Genomic DNA, 21,668 nt, shown 5'->3' with positions numbered 1-21,668 from the left:
AGTATAGAATAGCATGGAGAGCTGCATCAAACCAGTCTCAGGACTGAAGATAGCAACAACAACCGAACTTTAAGCCTAATATCACATATATCAAAAATTCTCATAAAAATAGTTCTCAAGATAATTGAAGAGAAAGTGGAGGATATGCTGAGTGAAGATCAGTTTGGTTCCAGCAGGGGATTGGGAACAAGAGAAACGATTCTGACACTGAGACTCCTATTCGAAAAGCAATTTTAGAAAAATAAACCCACTTATATTGCCTTTGTAGACCTGGAAAAGGCTTTTGGTAATGTTATCTGGCAACAGATGTTCAGAGTGCTGAGGAAAAGTGGAATGAAGTACAAAGACATCCGTGTCATACTCAGTTTCTATAAGAATGAGGTGGCAGTGATTGGGAACTGTCTGCAGGAACAAGAAGCAAATACTAGTAAAGAGGTAAGACAAGGATGTGCTCTCTCTCCTCTTATATTCAACGATTACATCCAGGAAGCTATAGACCAAGTTCGAGAAACTACTGAGGCGGGGATCAAAATTAATGGGCAGAAGATAGACGTGCTACGCCATGCAGATGATATTGCTATAGTCACGGAGACAAAAGATCTACAGGAAGTCCTCAGAACAATGGAAAGGATGCTATGCAATTAGCATGGAATGAGAATGAACAAGAAAAAGACTAGAGCGATGGTATGCAGTACAGGAGCAGAACCACTGAGAATGAGAATTGGAAGAGAGGAGCTGGAAGTGGTAGAGGAATTTAATTACCCGGGAAGCAAAATCAAAAGGGATGGCAGAAGCCGGAAAGAAATTGCGAGCAGAATACAAAATGCCAAAACTGCATTTGATCGGAGGAGTATCTTACTGACCAGCAAGAACATCAGTCTGGAAATAGGGAAACGTATCATGAAAGCTTTCGTTTGGAGTGTGGCCCTATACGGATGTGAAACTTGGACAGTTGGAAGAGAAGAGAAGAGACGGCTAGAGGCTCTGGAGATGTGGTACTATAGAAGGACGATGAAGATCAGCTGGAGGGACAAAGTAACAAAAGAAGAAGTGGTTAGAAGAGTACAGGAAACCATATATCTGTGGAGCCACATCCAAACAATAAGAGACAAACTTGTAGGGCAAATCCTACTACACTACAACATCACTGGAACAATAGCAGAAGGAGCTATTGAGGGAAGGAATCGGCGGGGCGACCAAGGATACCATACATACAACGGACCATGAATGACGTTGGATGTAACACATACTTGGAAATGAAGAGGAAGTCAGACAGAAGAGGGAAATGGCGCTCTGCTGCAAACCAACCTCACGGCTGAACATTTGAGACCCGCTAGGTTTCGAGACCATTTCAGTTCAGAATGCCAACCGAAACGAGGCAGCGAATGTTGCACTGTGTCAGGCGAGTCCGCATGTTCTCTTTACATGAGTGGCTGCTGAATATACACTCTGACACTCATACACACACAAAAAAACCACGATCCACCTTGGAGGAGTTTATGCAAATTGGCCACAAACTGAAATCCATAGAGGTATCGACGGAAAATGCAAAATCATAAATTTTGGCGGCAGGTAAGCCATCCTGGACTTAGATTTCAACAAGATAATGGCCGCCCGCACATGTAGAGAGTTTCTACTAGTATAGCAAGTTATTAGCAAATATGGTATTAATGTGCCTGTCTTCCCGAAACTTTCCTCGTTTTTTTCCGTGACAGTGTTCTTATGTAAGCTCGCTATCCAATGTTTAATTGCACCTCACACACACCAATATCTTGCATATTTCCCAGCGCTATGTTATTATATATTATTGTATTTTTATGTGTTACATGATTTTCAGCGTTTTTGATTAAGTAATCATGCAGCAGACTGATGGTAAATACAGCAGTGCAGTCAGCATACGCTACAGACCAGATCTCACCCAACAATAATTCGTTTTATGTTCAGAGCTCTGGGCTGAACCAATGTTCAGAGTTTTCAGATTATGCAAATTGCACAACATGTGCATTGCACGGATGACCTCCTACGAGGCGATTTCTACCACACTTGCAAAAAGTTCGTAAACTTTGAATTCACTAAGTCGCCTATCTTTTTTATGGAATTTGGTAATCATTACTTTTCGTTATTCAAGAATCTGTTTTGGACTGGCTTGTGAATGTTACATTTCATTGTTCCATAATGAATATTGATGCGTGTTTAATAGGTTCCGTCGGAATAACGGTTATAAACAGTTACAAACTGCATAAATTTTGGCTTGAGTGCTGCGGATACAGAAGATGACAGCTTTCAAATGCACACCAGTCATTCTCTCTACTGTCTCGAGTTTTTGTGTGTGAATGCAACGTACACCAACGAACTGGAGGTAGAAATGCAACCTATCGTTTAAATGTACTGTACCACATGCACCCGTGTTGTAAATAAGAAATCATTATTGCAGCTACTGTGCTGTTAACGCACATTCTCCACAAATGAGTAGCATTTCTACCCTCATCTCTGTTCCCGCGTAAATTGTACTCGCATAAGTCTTCAACTGAAGACAGTTGACTGAATGATCGATGATCATTTTCCTTGTGTTGTCCTATGCTGCTGCACTGTGAGCTAATAGTAGAGGAGGAAGATGCTCTGAGACACATTGCTAAACAGGCATTGAGGAGAGTAACTGGATTACCGAATAAAAATATGGAGTTTTATTTAAAAAGATGAATTGTTGCTCACATCTTTGTAACGAACGAGACCACGAGAAAAGCAATGAAAGACTTTATGTCCAACTGATAGTTCACCATTTGCTTTGATACCTATTTTATTTTGTTTCAGAACTAAAGGCTGTTTGAGGTGGTCAAGACTAACGGAGCCCCCTGTATATAACCTGTTACGGACTTTCACATAAATTGACATTTCGAGAAAAATTAAAAGGGCATTTTGTGTGCTAAAAAACAGTGAGGTGTGAACTATAAATTGCTGAAAGACTGTGTCCATGTGCGCGATGAATATCAAATACTAAAAAGTGTAGTTTATTATCTGTAAAGCTCGCAACCAGCGATGCGTTGAACAAATAGCCTTTTGTTTATAGTATCTGTGTAATGTAGATGAAGAAGAACAAAGATAATTTTTTTGGGGTTGGATTTCTTTTCCTAGCTCGCTTCGTCTAGCGGAAGGCCGCCATCGTCTCACAGTCTGATATTTAATGTAAGTCGTCTGTAAGTTATCAGAATATATTCCAATTGTTATTAGAAAGTGTTGGTTATTGAAGTAGTGAGCACCTTCAATAATAGCCGCCATTAATTGTAATCAATAACTCTATTTCAGAACTTCTTATTGCGGGGAGCTGTCTTTCCCTAGCAGAATTTAGTCGGCCATTACGCTGACGATATTTTTTTAGTTAGAAATTCAGTCTGTAATATTAAATTTAAATGAGGGAGACTTCTGTATTTTGATCTTTTAATAGTTTCAAAGCTAGTAAAGTAAAGACATATTCCATTCATTAATGTTTTCGTACTGAATGAGTTAGTATATTTAAGATTGGCCGCTTAACGGCAGATGAGATTCTCCTCAGCTTTTGCCTTGCAGATAACGAATAGTAAATACAGAAAAATATTCCGTTTAATAAGCATAAAAAATATCTCAGTTTCTTTGTGAAAGTTGGTACATAAATGACCAGTAGCACCTGAGAACCAAATTAATCATTATAGTTTGGGTAAAAGCACTCATATTTTCTCTCCGTAATAGCAGCGCCACGCGAACTATGTGTTAGAAGGCGGTGAGTCGCGCGCTGTGTATAAAATATTATTTCGTGCGCACTTCGGAATAGTCAATGTCAGTACGTATGTTATCGTGGTGCTGCGTTATTTCAGATTCTCATGCTAGCCCACAATATTTAATAGAGTAAATAATCTTACAGTACTGAGTGAATAATATTGCAGTATTCAGTATTTATTTTTTTGATTAATCACTGCTCTTAACCTATGGAATTTAACAAAACTCCCAATCCCTAGTACCGCGATAAACCTCTGCCAACAACCCGATCTGGTGATTCTGATCGGTGTATAACAATGTTTTCTTCGATGCAAGGCGACCATTTACATAAAGTTAGCGGAGAGAAGCAGGGAATATAGTTGTAAATTTACCTGTCATGCAGTTCTTGATAATACCTTATTTTGTATACTCACCCAAACTTTATGAAGTTGCTCCATGTGTCAACCATCCTCTGTCTCAAAGCACCCTCCAGAGTGTTCGGGTCCCACTCTACAGTGCTAGCGGTGTTAAGGAACAGGAATTTCGTTTCCGCTGCGTGAGGGGTACCTATGAGAGATAATTGCTTTATAGTAACACCAGCTTGCCAACAAAGCAAATAGTGTGAGATATATTAACTTCGTACAGCATTTTGTAAATCTAAATGGAGACCTTCATCCATTAGCAAAAACGTATTCATCACCATAAAAAATTACTTGCACATGAAGACATATGTCAATCACGTAAAGATGTCCGTACAGTATATCGGTGATAGGCTTACATTTCTGTAGAGATTATTCCAATGGGGTTATTTAAGTGAGAGGCGTTTGACCATTAGAGCGATTGGAAAAGGAAAACCATGAAAGAATTTCAGATCACAAGAGAACTGCATACCATATCAGGGTTTAATTGTTTATATTATTATCCTCTCTCGGGGGTATGTCCTTTCGGAATTCTTGCACGTCTACCGTAATGTAAAATGATTTACCTAATCACGAAGTTCACTCACTGACTTCAGGTTTCATAAATGTGGAACAGTTTTCGAAACTACTTTTGTTCCAGAGAGAATGTGACTTGCCTCCTCCAGCTACGAGTTCTCCCAGCCGACTTGTCTACTTGTCCGTTTATTTCTACATACCGGTACGTACTCTGCAAGCCACCTTACAGGTACGGTGGAGGGTACCTTGTACTGCTGTTCGCCCTACCCTTTTGTGTTCCACTTTCAAATGGACCGGGGGAAAAGCGATTACGTGCTTTTGTACGATCCACGATCACTCTTGTCTTCGCAGTCTTTACGCGTAATGTGTTTTCGTGGCAGTAGTACCATTCTGCCGCCTGTCACAAATGTCCTTCTCTAAGTTTTCTCAATACTTTCTAGCGATAAGGACGCCTTCATCACTACAGGGATTTCTGTTTCAAATCACGTAGCATTTCCGTAGTACATGTGTGTTGATCAAATCTACCGGTAATAGACATAGCCATACATCTCTGAATTGCTTCGGTATCTTCCTTTAATCCGACATCCGACCTGAGTAGGAGTTCAGTGACTTGAGCAGTACCCAGAAATGGTCACGAAAGTGTTCTCTACGCAGTCTCCATCAAACATGAACTGAAATCAATCATTCGTCTTCGTAACAATTGACATTATGTGCTCGTTGCATAATATGTCGCTTTGCAACATTACGCCTAAATGCTTGATCGAAGTGACTGTAGCAAGCAGCACAACAGTAAAATTGTATTCGAAAATTATAAGATTGTTTATCGCACACATCTGCATTGTTTTAAAAATGGTTCAAATGACTCTGAGCACTATGGGACTTAACATCTGAGGTCATCAGTACCCTAGAACCTAGAACTGCTTAAAACTAACTAACCTAAGGACATCACACCCATCCATGGACGAGGCAGGATTCGAACCTGCGACCGTAGCGGCCACTGCGGCCGGCTCATTGATTTACATTTTGCCACATTCATAACAAGCTTCCATTCATCTTACCAAATAGAAAATCCTGTACAGTCAGTCTCTGATGACACTTCCCGGGCACTGCAACGTCATCAGCAGTCTTAAAGCCTGCATACATTATCCGTCGGCTCACATACGTCTATACGGAACAGCAGTGGTCCTGTCATACTTGCCTGGGGCACTCCCGACGGTGCTTTTGTCTGCGACGCACACTTACCGTCCAGGACAACGTATTGCCTCCTATAACATAAAAAGTCTTCGAACACTCATACATCTGAGAACCTATTCCGTAAGATCGGACCTATGTTAATAGTGTAAAGTGTCAGATTCTTTCCACGAATATTTCTCTCACGGAAAGTGAATCATTCCTTTTACACAAAGCCATAGTTTATGTAATAGTACTATATTTTGGTCGAGGACGAATTCATCCTTTGTTTGAAAGATGACTAATATGTTGAAAATGGGTGTAAAGACGTTTCTTGCTCAAATTCTTGACATTCTTCCTCCGTGATTCAATTAAATCATATAACGTGTTTTGATATTCATTTCTCATGCGTTATATGGCGATAAAACAAATTTTCTTATATATCTGAACCCTTTGATCAGGACTTGTCTTGTTACATCATATTTCATCTCTTACACCCCTTGAATACATTCATGCTCATAAATTAAAGATAATGCTGACTACAGTCTGGAACCGTGTGACCGCTACAGTCGCAGGATCGAATCCTGCCTCGGGCATGGATGTTTGTGATGTCCTTAGGTTACTTCGGTTTAAGTAGTTCTAAGTTCTAGGGGACTGATGATCTTAGAAGTTAAGTCCCATAGTGCTCAGAGCCATTTGAACCATTTTTTGATAATGCTGATACATGGTGAGACCACGCTCTGGTGGGCGGTTTGCGGGTTTAAATCAACTAGGGGTATGACCATGCGGTGCATCTGATCTGCGATCGTGGCACGGTGGCGCTGGCAGCAGTCCACATACGAAGAGGTGTGTTTGTGCATGTCACAGTACGGTGCTGCGAGTAAGTGTGCAGACGTTTTCAAACATGCTAATGGTGACTGTGTGTTAAACATGGCTCAAAGAACACATATTGATGACGTTATGAGGGGTAGAATACTAGGGCGACTGGAGGCTGGTCAAAAACGGCAGGTCGTAGCATGGGCCCTCCGTGTGCCACAAAGTGTGATCTCAAGATTATGGCAACGATTCCAGCAGACAGGAACCGTGTCCAGACGCTATAGTACGGGACGTCCACAGTGTACAACAATACCAGAAGATTGATATCCGACCATCAGTGCCCGCACACGGCCACGAAGTACTACAGGTAGCCTTGCTCCGGACCTGACCGCAGCCACTGGAACAGATGTCTCCAGACACACAGTATACAGACGACTGAACAGACATGGTTTATTCACCCGGAGACCTGCAAGGTGCCTTCCACCGATCCCTGGTCAGAGGAGAGACTGTAAAGCCTGGTGTTAAGGACACAGTACATGGTCATTGAAACAGTGGTCCCAGATTATGTTCACGGGCGAGTCCAGGTATACTTGTTGTTGTTGTTGGTTGGTTTGGGGAAGGAGACCAGACAGCGTGGTCATCGGTCTCATCGGATTAGGGAAGGATGGGGAAGGAAGTCGGCCGTGCCCTTTCAGAGGAACCATCCCGGAATTTGCCTGGAGTGATTTAGGGAAATCACGGAAAACCTAAATCAGGACGGCCGGACGCGGGATTGAACCGTCGTCCTTCCGAATGCGAGTCCACCAGGTATACTCTGAACAGTGATTCTCGCCAGGTTTTCATCTGGCGTGAACCAGGAACCATGTACCAACTCCTTAATGTCCTTGAAAGGGAGCAGTATGGAGGTCGCGATTTGATAGGGTGTGTGTGTGGGGGGGGGGGGGTAATTATGATAAGTGCACGTACACCCCTGCATGTCTCTGACAGAGGAACTGTAACAGGTCAGGTGTATCGGGACGTCGTTTTGCACCAGTATGTCCGCCTTTTCAGGGGCGCAGTGGGTCCCACCTTCCTCCTGAAGGATGATAATGCACGACCCCACCGAACTGCCATCGTGGAAGAGTGCCTTGAAACCGAAGATATCAGGCGACTGGAGTGTCCTGCCTGTTCTCCAGACCTAAATCCCATCGACCACATCTGGAACGCTCTCGGTCGACGTATCGCTGCACGTCTCCGAACCCCTAGGACACTTCATGAGCTCCAACAGGCACTGCTGTAAGAATGGGAGACTATACACCAGCAGTTTCTCGACCACCTGATCCAAAGTATGCCAGCCCGTTGTGCGGTCTGTGTACGTGTGTATGGTGATCATATCCCATATTGATATCGGGGTACATGCGCAGGAAACAGTGGCGTTTTGTAGCACATGTATTTCGGGACGGTTTTCTCAACTTAATATCGTGGACTTACAGGTATCAGGTATGTGTCGTGTGTGTTCCCTACGTGTCTCTGCTATTAGCGCCAGTTTTGTGTAGTGGCACGTTGTGTGGCACCACATTCTGCAATTATCCTTAATTTATGAACATGAGTGTACAACACACTGTAAAAGACTCATCGCTCTTTACAGTGTAAAATGCCTGTGCTGGTTTTGTTACAGTGTGGAGGGATTATCAATTACATCGCCTAATGAAAGAACGCACTTACTGATTATTTAACGAACTAATTCACAACCAAAAAACTCACTGGAAATACCAACGTACACGGCCCAGCGACATTAATGTGATCGTCTCCTATATTCGACTTCAACATGCAATAACCAGTCACAGACGGCAGATGTTAGCACTAGTAGTGGAGGGGATATAAAGTATCTCATGAGGACGTGGAAAACAGTGCAGTCGCTGTCGTAATGCCGGAACGAAGTGATGTGTCTGTCGTCCTAAATGGCATGGTCACTGGCATTTTAGCCGGGGGCTGAAGCATTTCGCAAAATGTTGAGTTTATAAACTGTACGCTGTGGCTTAAGTATCCCACGCATAGTAAAATGGTGCTAACTGAAACCGTTGTGCACCAAAGGCCCCAGGTGACAGGCGTGGACAAGAACTGCGGAGATGTGTACGGGTGGATGGATGAGCAGCTGACTGCCCAGATCAACAAAGGGGCTAAAGGGAGTGCTTCCCCAACGACCGACCGCTGAACATTGCTCCCTACGGGCCTCCGCAGCAGGCGCCTGGTGAACACACCCATGATGACTGCCGTTCATGGGTGGCGAAGGCTGGAATTTGCAAGCCAACACCGCAACTGGACGTCCACGGATCGGTGACACGCGGCCTTTTCAGGGGAATCACATTTAATGCTTCATCGAAGAGATTCAGCTCTTGGTCTTGCGGTAGCGTTCTCGTTTCTCGCGCACAGGGTCCCTCGTTCGATTCTCGGCGGGGTCAGGGATTTTTGCTGCCTTGAGATGAGTGGTTGTTCTTGTATCATCATCATCATCATCATTAATCCCCACTACGGTCGAAGGAAGGCAATGGCAAACCACCTCGACCAGGGCCTTGCCTAGTAGAGCTGTGCGGGTTTCCCGCATCGTCCCTTACGCTCCTCGGAGTATGGAACCTCATCATCATCATTGGACAAAAGGCCGTTGGAGTGTACTGAGTGAAACATCTGGAAACAAGAGGAGGTGGAGGAAGCTTTATCATCCGGGGAATATTTTCGTGGCATTCCGTGAGCTCGTCATTCTGGAAGGCACAATGGATCAACACAAGTATGCATTTATCCCTGGGGAATGATGAGCATCCCTACATAAAGTTTGTTCTTCCTCCCTCGATGACATCTACCAGCACGACAGTACAACGTGTCACACTACTCGCAGTGTACGTGAGTGGTTTGAAGGGCACCAGGATGAGTTTATCATGTTCCCCGGGCCACCAGTTCCCCGGATTTAAACCCATTGATGAGTTTGTGGGAGCACATCGATCAGGCTGTTGGCACCATGGGTCCTCAACCGAGAAAAATAGCGCAGCTGGCCATGGCCCTGGAGCTGGCGTGACTCCACAGCTCCACATCCCTGTCGGTACGTTCAAGAATCTCACTGACTCTCTTCCTGCAGGTCCGGCTGCTGTCCGCGCTGCAAAAAGTTTCATGCTTTTAACAGTTGGTCACATTTTTGTGACTGGACAGTGTATATAGAAACCGCTTCCTGTAACTAATCTAAACTAAGACAAGCAACATATGCCATGCAACATGAGGTATACTACATAGCTAGATAGTAAACAAATTCTTAGTTCGCGCAAGGCATCTGTCTCATTCTCCAGACGAAGGTTTCTTCAGACTCCTAGGACACTTTTTGCGTCTCACTTAACAAAGAAATGCGGTGCTTGTTTTGGTAAGCCAAATATTACTTTCAAAACTAAACTGCTTATGCTGATGAGAGCGAAAGTTCGCAGTGTTTATGTAGTTTGTCTTATAACAGTGTGGTATGGTCTTTAAATGCAAGATGCCTGATGGGATTTACACGAAAAAATAGGAATAACAGTAAAATGTATCAGCGAACAGAGTAGAGTTGAAGATGTAATTACAGACGCAATCAAAAATTAAAAGTGTGAGGTGATCCACATGAGAGCTAAGAGGAATCCGTCAAACTTCAATTATACGATAAATCAGTCAAATGCCGTAAATTCAACTAAATGCCTAGGAACTACAATTACAAACAACTTAAATTCGAAAGAATACATAGAAAATGCTGTAGGAAAGAGAAACCAAAGACTGCGTGTTATTGGCAGAACACATAAAAAATGTAACACATCTACTAAAGATACTGCCTACATTACACTTGGCCGTCTTCTTTTGAAGTGCTGCTACGCGGTCTGGAATCCTTACTAGGTAGGATTAACGGAGTACACCGAGAAAGTTCACAGACGAACAACATGTTTTGTATTTTCGCGATATAGGGGAGAAAGTTTGACGGACGTGATACAGGATTTGGGATGAACATTATTAAAACAAAGGTAGTTTTCGTTGCAGCGGAATGTTCTCACGAAATTTCAACCACCAATTTTTTCCTCTGAATGCGAAAATATTTTATTTAGGCCGACCTACATAGGGAGAAACGATCATCGTAATGAAGTAAACCACGGAACGCACGGAAAGCTACAGGTGATCGCTTTTTGCGTCCTCTGTTCGAGATTGGAATAAAAGAGAATGATTGTGAAGCTGGTTCGATGAACCCTCTGCCAGGAACTTCAGTGTGATTTGCGAGCATCCATGCATATGCAGTTGAATGGAGACGTGTACTGGGAGATCGTTGTGCAGCGGAGAGCGTAAAGAAGGGCTTTATCCAGCGGTGATCGTCAGACATCTAATGATGATTAATACGTTCCGTGAAAACAAACTGCGAAAAGTTTAAATTTATTAAAATCATCTCGCTTCTAAAACAAAGCGCTCAACAGCCGCTGTCGCAGCTTACGTACCATAGGTGGTGTTCCCGCCACTGGCGCCGCGGTAGTCGAACAGGTAGTAGTAGACGGGCTGGTCGGACAGCTGCGACACGTAGCGGACCAGCGAGTCTGTCGGCTCGGCGAAGTGCTGGTCCGTCCCCAGCTGCAGCAACACAAGAGGTCAGTCAGCCAGGAGTTGCTCTCTCATACAGGGTGTAGCAGCGTGATGAGAGGCGTGTTTTTTAAGTAAGTACCGTTTTGAAATAAAAAAAAGACCTGCTAAGATATCTCAATTATTTTATTTTCACATGAAAGGCTGTACCTTGATCTACTTTTCTACATAATTTCCGACAGTATTGAGGCACTTGTCATAACGTTGTAGCAGTTTTTGAATACCCTCCTCATAGAAGTCTGCCACCTGACTTGTTAACCACTGCATCACCACTGTTTTGATTTCGTCATCGTCTTGAAGACGCTGACCGCCCAGGTGTTTCTTCAAGTGCAGGAAAAGATGGTAGTCACTGGGCGCAAGATCAGGGCTATACACAGGATGATCTAGAGTTTCTCATCGAAAATATGCGGCCGGCCACTGGCCGAGCGGTTCTGGGAGCTTCTGTCCGGAACCACGTCGCTGCTGCGGTCGCAGGTTCGAGTCCTGCCTCGGGCAGGGATGTGTCTGATGTCCTTAGGTTAGTTAGGTTTAAGTAGTTCTAAGTGTAGGGGACTGATGACCTCAGATGTTAAGTCCCATAGTGCTTAGAGCCATTTGAACCATTTTGAAAAGATGTGATGATAACTTTGGTCTGATTCGCCAAATGTGGACAGGCATTGTCTTGCAGCAAAACGATGCCCATGCTCAACATGCCACGTATTTTGTTCTGAACTGAACGGCGCAGATTGTGTAATGTCTTATAGTAGGCTGCTGCATTGATTGTCTCATTATGAGGCAGAAATTCCACAAACAATACTTCTTTTCTGTCCCACATGATTTTCCGGGCAGAAATTGTTTGTTTAAACTTCACTTTTCTGGGTGAATCTGAATGCCGCCATTCCACGGACTGTTGCTTTGATTCTGGTGTGACGTAGGCCACCCATGTTTCATCGCCCATAACAATTTGGCTTAAGAAATCAGCACCGTCGTTGTGGTACCACTCAAGGAAAGTCAATTCACTGTCTAAACGTTTGGTTTTGTGCACATCCGTCAACATTTCCGGTACCCAACGCGCGCACAATTTTCGGGAATTCAAGTGCTCGGCCACAATGCCATACAAAACACTACGAGAAACATTAGGAAAGTCATCCTGCAAGAAGCAAATCGTAAAGCGTCTGTTTCCTCTCATCTTATTGTCCACTTCCTGCACCAAACTTTCATTAACGACTGAAGGACGCCCACTACGTTGTTCATTATGCACATTTGTGCGGCCATCTTTAAATCCTCTCACTCACTTTCTTACCATTCCATCACTCACAGTGTTTTCTCCGTAAACTGCACAGATCTCACGATGAATATCGATCGCTTTCACGCCTTTAACACTAAGAAATCTTTAACAGCCCGTACTTCGCAGTCGGAGGGACTCACGACTATCGGAGGTATCTTAAAAACTCTGTATACACAACGTAAACAAGGAAGAATCAGACTGTAATGGCGTCGGTGCGTAGACAGCAGATGTGGATATCCAGTGAGAATGCACAGAGCGCTGACCACAACGCTGCGGCAGCGGCTTTTTTTTTTTATTATTTTTTTTATTTTTTAATGGACTTGTAGTCCGGGGTGATATGTTACAATACAGCATCACCGGTCTATTGCGGTCTAACTGTGTTGGTGAGCCAGTAAATTTCGACTGTGCAGTGACTGCGTCACTGCAATTCACTTTGGAGGCGTGGCGGCGACTGTGCAGTGACTGCGTCACTGCAATTCACTTTGGAGGCGTGGCGGTGGGACTTGTAGTCCCGTACCACCCTCTGACGGTGGTAGTACTACATGAGTCAGGCAGAATTTATTGCCTAACATGGGCAGGTGAAGGTGTGGCGGTGGGACTTGTAGTCCCGTACCGTGGTGCGCGGCAGCGGCATAAAAACTTCTAAACTAGCCAGTACACCAGACAATTCGCCTGCGAGAAAGCAATCGGTTTTCAATTAAATTTACATATCAATTTAATTTACATATCCTGTCTGCCTGCAAAACAAATAATTCAGTTTAAAGTGCTGGCACTGCATATAGGTAATCTTAACTTTAGTCTTGCAAACAATGACTGTAGTAATTATACAGCGAATAAATATAATATTTAACACATCTGACTTTCTGATAGAACTGCTTGAAAACTCACAAGACAGCAATTTACTGAGCTGTTCTACAGCTATTAAGCCGATGAACTGATATATTACTTTCACAAATAACGCTCTGACAATCAATGTGCATTACAATGGATATGAACATTGATGCTAATTAAGTTCATTGCCCTACCCATGCGCACAGAACGCTCGTCTGCAACCTGTTATTATTAAGATAATGATGCGACTACCAGAAAACAAATTTCATTTAGCGTACTTACGATGTACATTGCAAGAAGGTATCCCACTAATTTTCACAAAAATGCTTCCGCAGCACACAACTCGCGATGTGCAATGCGAGTGTTTAAACACGTTCACAAAGGTAAAGAATAAAAAATGAAGAGCTGAACTTAACAACCGATAACTGAGAACAGAGCCTCCAAGTTAAACTATGCTTCATTAAGTCACAACAACAATACTCCCTTTCATAAAGTTCTCACAACTAGAGAAATCAGCAAAACATTTCTTAAAAACTTTCTTGTGCATAACTGCCTTCTATGACACTTACTTCAACTATCAGACAAGTCCATATGCTTCCCTATAAAATTTCTGCAGCAAACTTTAACCACACTCAGTGTTCCAACATATATATAATCTTAAAAATTCCTCTTTCGATAATCCTTCATTCATATAATCTCATTTCCACAAAATTTGCTTCGGAACATATTATTACAATATCCGTTTGAAATAATGCTGCCTTCCACCACACGGCAGGCCAGCTTCTATCTTTCTCAAAGCAAGTACACAGCCAGACTGTCCAATACATACGGATTCACTGCTACTCTCTATAAAAGTAAAACTAACCTCTCTGACCAGAGTCTCTGGTCACTAGTGTAGTTTCAGTGTTCATGATTATAAAGGGAATGTTAAAGCGATATTACAAGGCTCTGAGAACATTTACCAGATTTACAAATTAACTCATATTTGTGACCCACTACATACTCAGAAAAATTTTAGCAAACAGGACAGCCATCTTTCAAGCGTAGCTCAACCATTTAATCATATATGTGTGTGGATTTGCTATGCTTAGAAGAGATCTTTAAGCGAAGTGTCTTACGGTCTGGAAATACAGAAAGGGATTCGAAATTGAGCGTTTGAATGCAATGGATTTTTTGTGAGATGAAGTAGGTGCAACTGATAAGGAAGGAAGATTGTACTGAGTTCAACCCTCTATAGAATTAAAGGTCACAAATAATAATTTCTGGTGGTGTAAGGTTTTGAAATACTCATTTCCAGGCTTTGATACCTTAGAAGTTTATGGTTTCCATGTCACTATGGTTTGGATCGTAATGTTTTGGGACACAGTATTTTTCATAAAAGATACTGTTTGCGATTGCTGAATGCTAAATTTCGATGAATAAATACATAAGGTCTTCCTTCCTTACCAGAATTATAGATCTCAATCTGATAAGAGCATACGTTGGTCGATTTCATAAACATATTTTTCCATCCTTGGAGTATTGGTCATTTTAATTTTTGTTGGGTTGTATTACAGATTAAACTGTAACTTTAAAAAATGATTTTTTTTACAAAAAGATTTAGTTAGACCGTAAATGATTATATACATTAAACTGAAATAAATACAAGTTATACGCCCTAGTTCTAAGTTTCTACGTCCTCAGAAGGTTGACTCAAATAAGCAAAAATTGATAATAGAGTTATTTAGTTTTGTACAGAATTTGTTTTGTACAGAACAGGGTAAATCAAAATATTAAGTTATCTTTTAGTGAAACACTTCCCACACATATCATAAAGACTGACGAGTGGCCAATTTTGAACAAATTTTTGAGTGTACTTGAGCCATTTTAATTCTCAACAGTGAAATTTCTCTTGAAAACTATCCCTGTCCTTCAAAGCTATTCCAATAATCAGGCAGATAATTCTAACCGTATGCAAAGGAAAGTGGGCTATCACGGCAGCGAAGGAGTTACAGCAGCATCTACACAACTCACTAATAGCTAGGCTCGGATTAAAAGGGATGAAATATACGTAGTTGCTACCATGCTGGAAGTTCGTAAATAAAGCAGCAGACTAAAAGGCCAACTGGTCCTATTCGAAATTCGGCGCTAGTGCTGTAACTGGAAGTAAAAATGCATTCTGATGACTAACACTACTTTTTGCCTATAATTAGTAAATCTATGTAAGGAGTTTCTGGGCATAATAATTTAGAGCATTTCTCTATTGTTTAAGAGTACTCACGTGAGGAAAGCGTAATTGTTTTTTTTCTTTTAAAAAGAATACAGTTTTTTTTTCAGCGAGTTCCGCGTTTTTCTCAAATAACAATTCCATGATAAATCTACGATTTTTGCCTTCTGAAAAATATACTGTTTTTCAATAAAAATTAGTGAAGGTTGTATACTTGCTACCAATGTGGAAAGCGCAATTTGAAATTCTTCCTTGCGCGTACGGAATTCAACAATTACAACTCGTGCGGCTCAATGTTTCCTTGTTCAATAGTTCAATAGTTTCTTGCAGTCGCTTAGAGAGCGCAGCATCACCGACAACTTCTCAAGAGTACCCGAAAAATTATCGAGAATTTGCCTTAGCGTAGCGCGTTTCTCGTGTGCGATCATAGACCATTCCTCGTTTCAGTTCAAATGGTTCAAATGCCTCTGAGCACTATGGGACTCAACTTCTGAGGTTATTAGTCCCCTAGAACTTAGAACTAGTTAAACCGAACTAACCTAAGGACATCACACACATCCATGCCCTGCGACCGTAGCGGTCGCACGGTTCCAGACTGTAGTCAGATTCGGCGTTTGATTAATCGGTGGACCCCTGCAGAATACTCTTGATCTTGAAATAAATCCAAGTCTTGGTGTAAGCTCAAGACTCATAGATAACCAGCAACGAACATTCTTTCGAGGTGGTAGGAACTTCACGTACTAGGAATTGGTCTGAATCAGTACTAAGTCATCGCACGGTACGATGACAAATATGATAGCAAGGGAACTGTTGTGGCCAACCTCAGAGAAAGAATCTGTGACAATAATTTGCTAACAGTAAATTATTAAGCTCAAATGTATCGACACTGTGCTATCAGCAAGTTACGTTACCCCAGAAAAACAAGGAGACTTATTGTGAGGCAGGAAACCTATCTCTAAGAGACTGTGGGACACAAATAACCACAAATATGGTACCGTTTGTGCGCAGTTTACCGCATAAAAATGATTGCAGCTGAACTATAGCCTTGGAATCACTACGTTTTGTTTCGGATCTAAGTGAGGCATTACGTGTAAATGACGTACGTTGTGACATTCAGAATTATCAACGGCGGGTCTTGCCAATAATGTGAATAAAATTATCCATTCGCATTTGAAGAAAATGAATTTTAAGAAATTAGCCGGTAAAATTTCCCATTTTTCCAGCGCTGAAACTGACTGATAGCTTCATGGGCGTTTGTCCAGGTAATAGCATGTGACGGTCAAAATATTTCGACTATGCACCTCATGATGACGAAGTACTGATGTACTGAGCTGTTATGGAGACTGCTTTTACCTTTACCCCCGCCTTGGCCTCCAATGAAGAGTAGATCATCCAATGCAGAGTAGATCCATATACAATCTTTCCCCAATATGATTCACTTGGTGTCTATGTGCTATGTGACACGTTTCCCCATAATCTGGCCTGCGGCTTTGCAGCTGACGCTCTGTACAACTACATACCTACATCTACATCGACATCATACTCCGCAAGCCGCCTCAAGGTGTGTGGCGGAATATACTTGTGGTGCAAATATTTGATTCCCCCCTATATTGATCTATTCGCGAATGGCGCGTGTGAAGACTGAATGTCGGTAAGCCTCTGTATGGGCTCCAATACCTCGAATTTTCTCGTTTTGGTCATTAAGCGAGATGTATGTGGGAGGAGGTAATACGTTATCCGTTTGCTCCCGCAAAGTGCTTTCACGAAATTAGGAAAGTAAACTTCCCCGTGATGTACAAAGCTTCTCTTATAACGTCTGATAATGGAATATGTTGAACATCTCAGTAATGCTCTCGCGCGACTGAACGCTCCTGTGACGAAAGGCGCTACTCTTCGTTGGATCTTCTCTGTCTCTTGTATTAGTCCTACCTAGTAAGAGTCTCACTATCAGATTGATGAACAATACTGAAGAACAGGTCGAACAAGTGCATTGTAAATCACTTCCTTCGCGGATGAGTTACGTTTCCTTCAGATTCACTCTATGAATTTCAGTCTGGCATCTACTTTGCCTGCTTTTTCTTTTACGTGGTCAAACCACTTAAGATCGCTATGGATAGTTATTCCTACATATTTTGCGGAAGATACTGCTCCCATCAGTTTCTCATCAATAGCTGTACAGTTGTGGCTTTATTTTCCTACGTATGCACAGTGCGTTACATTCACTTACATTCAGACTAAGTAACAGAGTCTGCACCATTCATCAGACCTCTGAGGGTCACTCTGCAAATCGATTCTGTTTCCTGCTGTTGCTATATTGTTACGGGCAATCGTGTCATCCGCGAACAGTCTTAAGAGCATCATATACTTCCTACTATATCATTTACATACATTGCAAACAGAAACGGTCCTACCACGCCTGCACCTGACACTAGAGGGACTCTCGTTTTTTATAATGTATGCACCATCTGACGAAACAAATCAAATGGCTCTGAGCACTATGGGACTTAACTTCTGAGGTCATCAGTCCCCTAGAACTTAGAAGTACTTAAACATAACTAACCTAAGGACATCACACACATCCACGCCCGAGGCAGGATTCGAACCTGCGACCGTAGCGGTCGCACGGCTCCAGACTGTAGCGCCTAGAACCGTTCGGCCACTACGGCCGCCTCATCTGACGAAACGCTGAAGTTTTTTTCCAGTAAAGCAAATTCTGTCTGCCACTTCTGTGTAAACGCCCCATTATACCTTCCATAAAGGTAAGCTTGCGGGTCCGCGATTTACAGGGTTGGTGGCCAACATGCCTTCCGATAAGTTTTTCCCACGACTTGATGTCAGTTGCGTCGCCGACGACTGTGTCATTAGTGATGCAATCGTGTCGGCCTTATGCTAGTGTGTGGTGAATATTCGTGATGATTTCAGTCAAATTACACGGTTTTTGTGGAGCCACATTGGTATCCGAAATGACGCTAAAGGACACGTTAAAGCCAATGGCCACATGTTTAATGTCACGGCAAGAGACACGACAAGCAACTAACGGCGATCAGCGTGCCAAACTACCGACGGAAGGAGAAACTTGTAACCGATAAAGTTTCAGTACTCACGTCGACAAGACCCTGAGCATCGTCCAGTGTGATGTCGCCGTCCCCGAAGTAGAAGTCGTGAATCTTCCTCGTGGCGTTGATGCGCTCCTCTTCGGTGGGTAAGTGTACGTGGGGGGCCGTGGCGACCTCAAACTTGTCGTTGAAGTTCTGCAGCTCCGCCGGGTCGGCCAAGAGGCCTTCATCTGCAAGAAACAAGACGCTTAGCAGATGTTTATTAATACAACTTTACACGCGTTACGAGTCACTGCAGCATGTACATACAGCTTCGTTCAGCAACATCCTGTAATGGTTCTGTGGCTGTGGCAGTTGTTGTTGCTATTGTCCTAGTTTTTTTCACTTCTATAATGTATCTCTCAACACGTCATCATTCTTTCCTTATTACTGGAAGCTACAAAAATTTGAATGTGTTTACTTGGTCTGAATGGGCAGTGAATACACTGTCATGAAGAAGGAACAGGGTGACAGGACATACGTTAAGACAGTACAAAATATCTACCTCGGTACTAGAGGAAGCTGTAGAGGATAAAATATGCAGAGGAAGACAGAAATTGGAACACATCCAGCAAATAGCCTGGGATGTCTGTTGCAAGTGCTACTCTAAGATGAAAAGGTTTGTACAGGAGACGAATTCGTGTTGCACCGCATCAAACCAGTCAGATTGATATCGCAAAAAAAAAAAAAACGTTGGTCGTACCAATCCTTCTCTCCGTTATCAAATCAACTACTTCTTGATGGGTCATTATGCGTCCTGTGAACCTTCCCTTTATGGGAAGCGGATTGGAATAATCAACAACGACGAAATGGTACGGAAGGCAAATATAGTGTTTGTCAAGGACAGGAAATCGTTATAGGTACAGAAAGCTGGCTGAAGCCAGAGATAAATTCTGCCGAAATTTTTACAAAGGTACAGACGGTGTTTAGAAAGGATAGATTGCATGCAACCGGTGGTGGAGTGTTCGTCGCTGTTAGTAGTAGTTTATCCTGTAGTGAAGTAGAAGTGGATAGTTCCTGTGAATTATTATGGGTGGAGGTTACACTCAACAACCGAGCTAGGTTAATAATTGGCTCCTTTTACCGACCCCCCGACTCAGCAGCATTAGTGGCAGAACAACTGAGAGAAAATTTGGAATACATTTCACATAAATTTTCTCAGCATGTTATAGTCTTAGGTGGAGATTTCAATTTACCAGATATAGACTGGGACACTCAGATGTTTAGGACGGGTGGTAGGGACAGAGCATCGAGTGACATTATACTGAGTGCACTATCCGAAAATTACCTCGAGCAATTAAACAGAGAACCGACTCGTGGAGATAACATCTTGGACCTACTGGTAACAAACAGACCCGAACTTTTCGACTCTGTAAGTGCAGAACAGGGAATCAGTGATCATAAGGCCGTTGCAGCATCCCTGAATTTGGAAGTTAATAGGAATATAAAAAAAGGGCGGAAGGTTTATCTGTTTAGCAAGAGTAATAGAAGGCAGATTTCAGACTACCTAACAGATCAAAACGAAAATTTCTGTTCCGACACTGACAATGTTGAGTGTTTATGGAAAAAGTTCAAGGCAATCGTAAAATGCGTTTTAGACAGGTACGTGCCGAGTAAAACTGTGAGGGACGGGAAAAACCCACCGTGGTACAACAACAAAGTTAGGAAACTACTGCGAAAGCAAAGAGAGCTTCACTGCAAGTTTAAACGCAGCCAAAACCTCTCAGACAAACAGAAGCTAAACGATGTCAAAGTTAGCGTAAGGAGGGCTATGCGTGAAGCGTTCGGTGAATTCGAAAGTAAAATTCTATGTACCGACTTGACAGAAAATCCTAGGAAGTTCTGGTCTTACGTTAAATCAGTAAGTGGCTCGAAACAGCATATCCAGACACTCCGGGATGATGATGGCATTGAAACAGAGGATGACAAGCGTAAAGCTGAAATACTAAACACCTTTTTCCAAAGCTGTTTCACAGAGGAAGACCGCACTGCAGTTCCTTCTCTAAATCCTCGCACAAACGAAAAAATGGCTGACATCGAAATAAATGTCCAAGGAATAGAAAAGCAACTGGAATCACTCAACAGAGGAAAGTCCACTGGACCTGACGGGATACCAATTCGATTCTACACAGAGTACGCGAAAGAACTTGCCCCCCTTCTAACAGCCGTGTACCGCAAGTCTCTAGAGGAACGGAAGGTTCCAAATGATTGGAAAAGAGCACAGGTAGTCCCAGTCTTCAAGAAGGGTCGTCGAGCAGATGCGCAAAACTATAGACCTATATCTCTGACGTCGATCTGTTGTAGAATTTTAGAACATGTTTTTTGCTCGAATGTCATGTCGTTTTTGGAAACTCAGAATCTACTATGTAGGAATCAACATGGATTCCGGAAACAGCGATCGTGTGAGACCCAACTCGCTTTATTTGTTCATGAGACCCAGAAAATATTAGATACAGGCTCCCAGGTAGATGCTATTTTTCTTGACTTCCGGAAGGCGTTCGATACAGTTCCGCACTGTCGCCTGATAAACAAAGTAAGAGCCTACGGAATATCAGACCAGCTGTGTGGCTGGATTGAAGAGTTTTTAGCAAACAGAACGCAGCATGTTGTTATCAACGGAGAGACGTCTACAGACGTTAAAGTAACCTCTGGTGTGCCACAGGGGAGTGTTATGGGACCATTGCTTTTCACAATATATATAAATGACCTAGTAGATAGTGTCGGAAGTTCCATGCGGCTTTTCGCGGATGATGCTGTAGTATACAGAGAAGTTGCAGCATTAGAAAATTGTAGCGAAATGCAGGAAGATCTGCAGCGGATAGGCACTTGGTGCAGGGAGTGGCAACTGACCCTTAACATAGACAAATGTAATGTATTGCGAATACATAGAAAGAAGGATCCTTTATTGTATGATTATATGATAGCGGAACAAACACTGGTAGCAGTTACTTCTGTAAAATATCTGGGAGTATGCGTGCGGAACGATTTGAAGTGGAATGATCATATAAAAT

The 21,668-nt window shown here is 42.6% G+C and overlaps 1 protein-coding gene across 1 annotated transcript in view; it reads right to left on the bottom strand.

Moving 5' to 3' along the window:
* LOC126094925 (venom carboxylesterase-6-like) overlaps nucleotides 1-21,668 on the bottom strand; it is a 95,515-nt gene that overhangs the window by 19,568 nt on the left and 54,279 nt on the right. Inside the window, exons 7-9 of the mRNA XM_049909571.1 lie at nucleotides 18,667-18,848; nucleotides 11,120-11,249; nucleotides 4,164-4,296 (exon numbers count right to left, since the gene is read on the bottom strand). Of these exons, the coding sequence (XP_049765528.1) occupies nucleotides 4,164-4,296; nucleotides 11,120-11,249; nucleotides 18,667-18,848 (445 nt within the window). The remainder of the gene's footprint in view (nucleotides 1-4,163; nucleotides 4,297-11,119; nucleotides 11,250-18,666; nucleotides 18,849-21,668) is intronic.

This window comes from Schistocerca cancellata, chromosome 8 (genome assembly GCF_023864275.1).
Source record: "Schistocerca cancellata isolate TAMUIC-IGC-003103 chromosome 8, iqSchCanc2.1, whole genome shotgun sequence".
NCBI lineage: Eukaryota > Metazoa > Arthropoda > Insecta > Orthoptera > Acrididae > Schistocerca > Schistocerca cancellata.
This window is presented reverse-complemented; position numbering and strand designations above follow the sequence as displayed.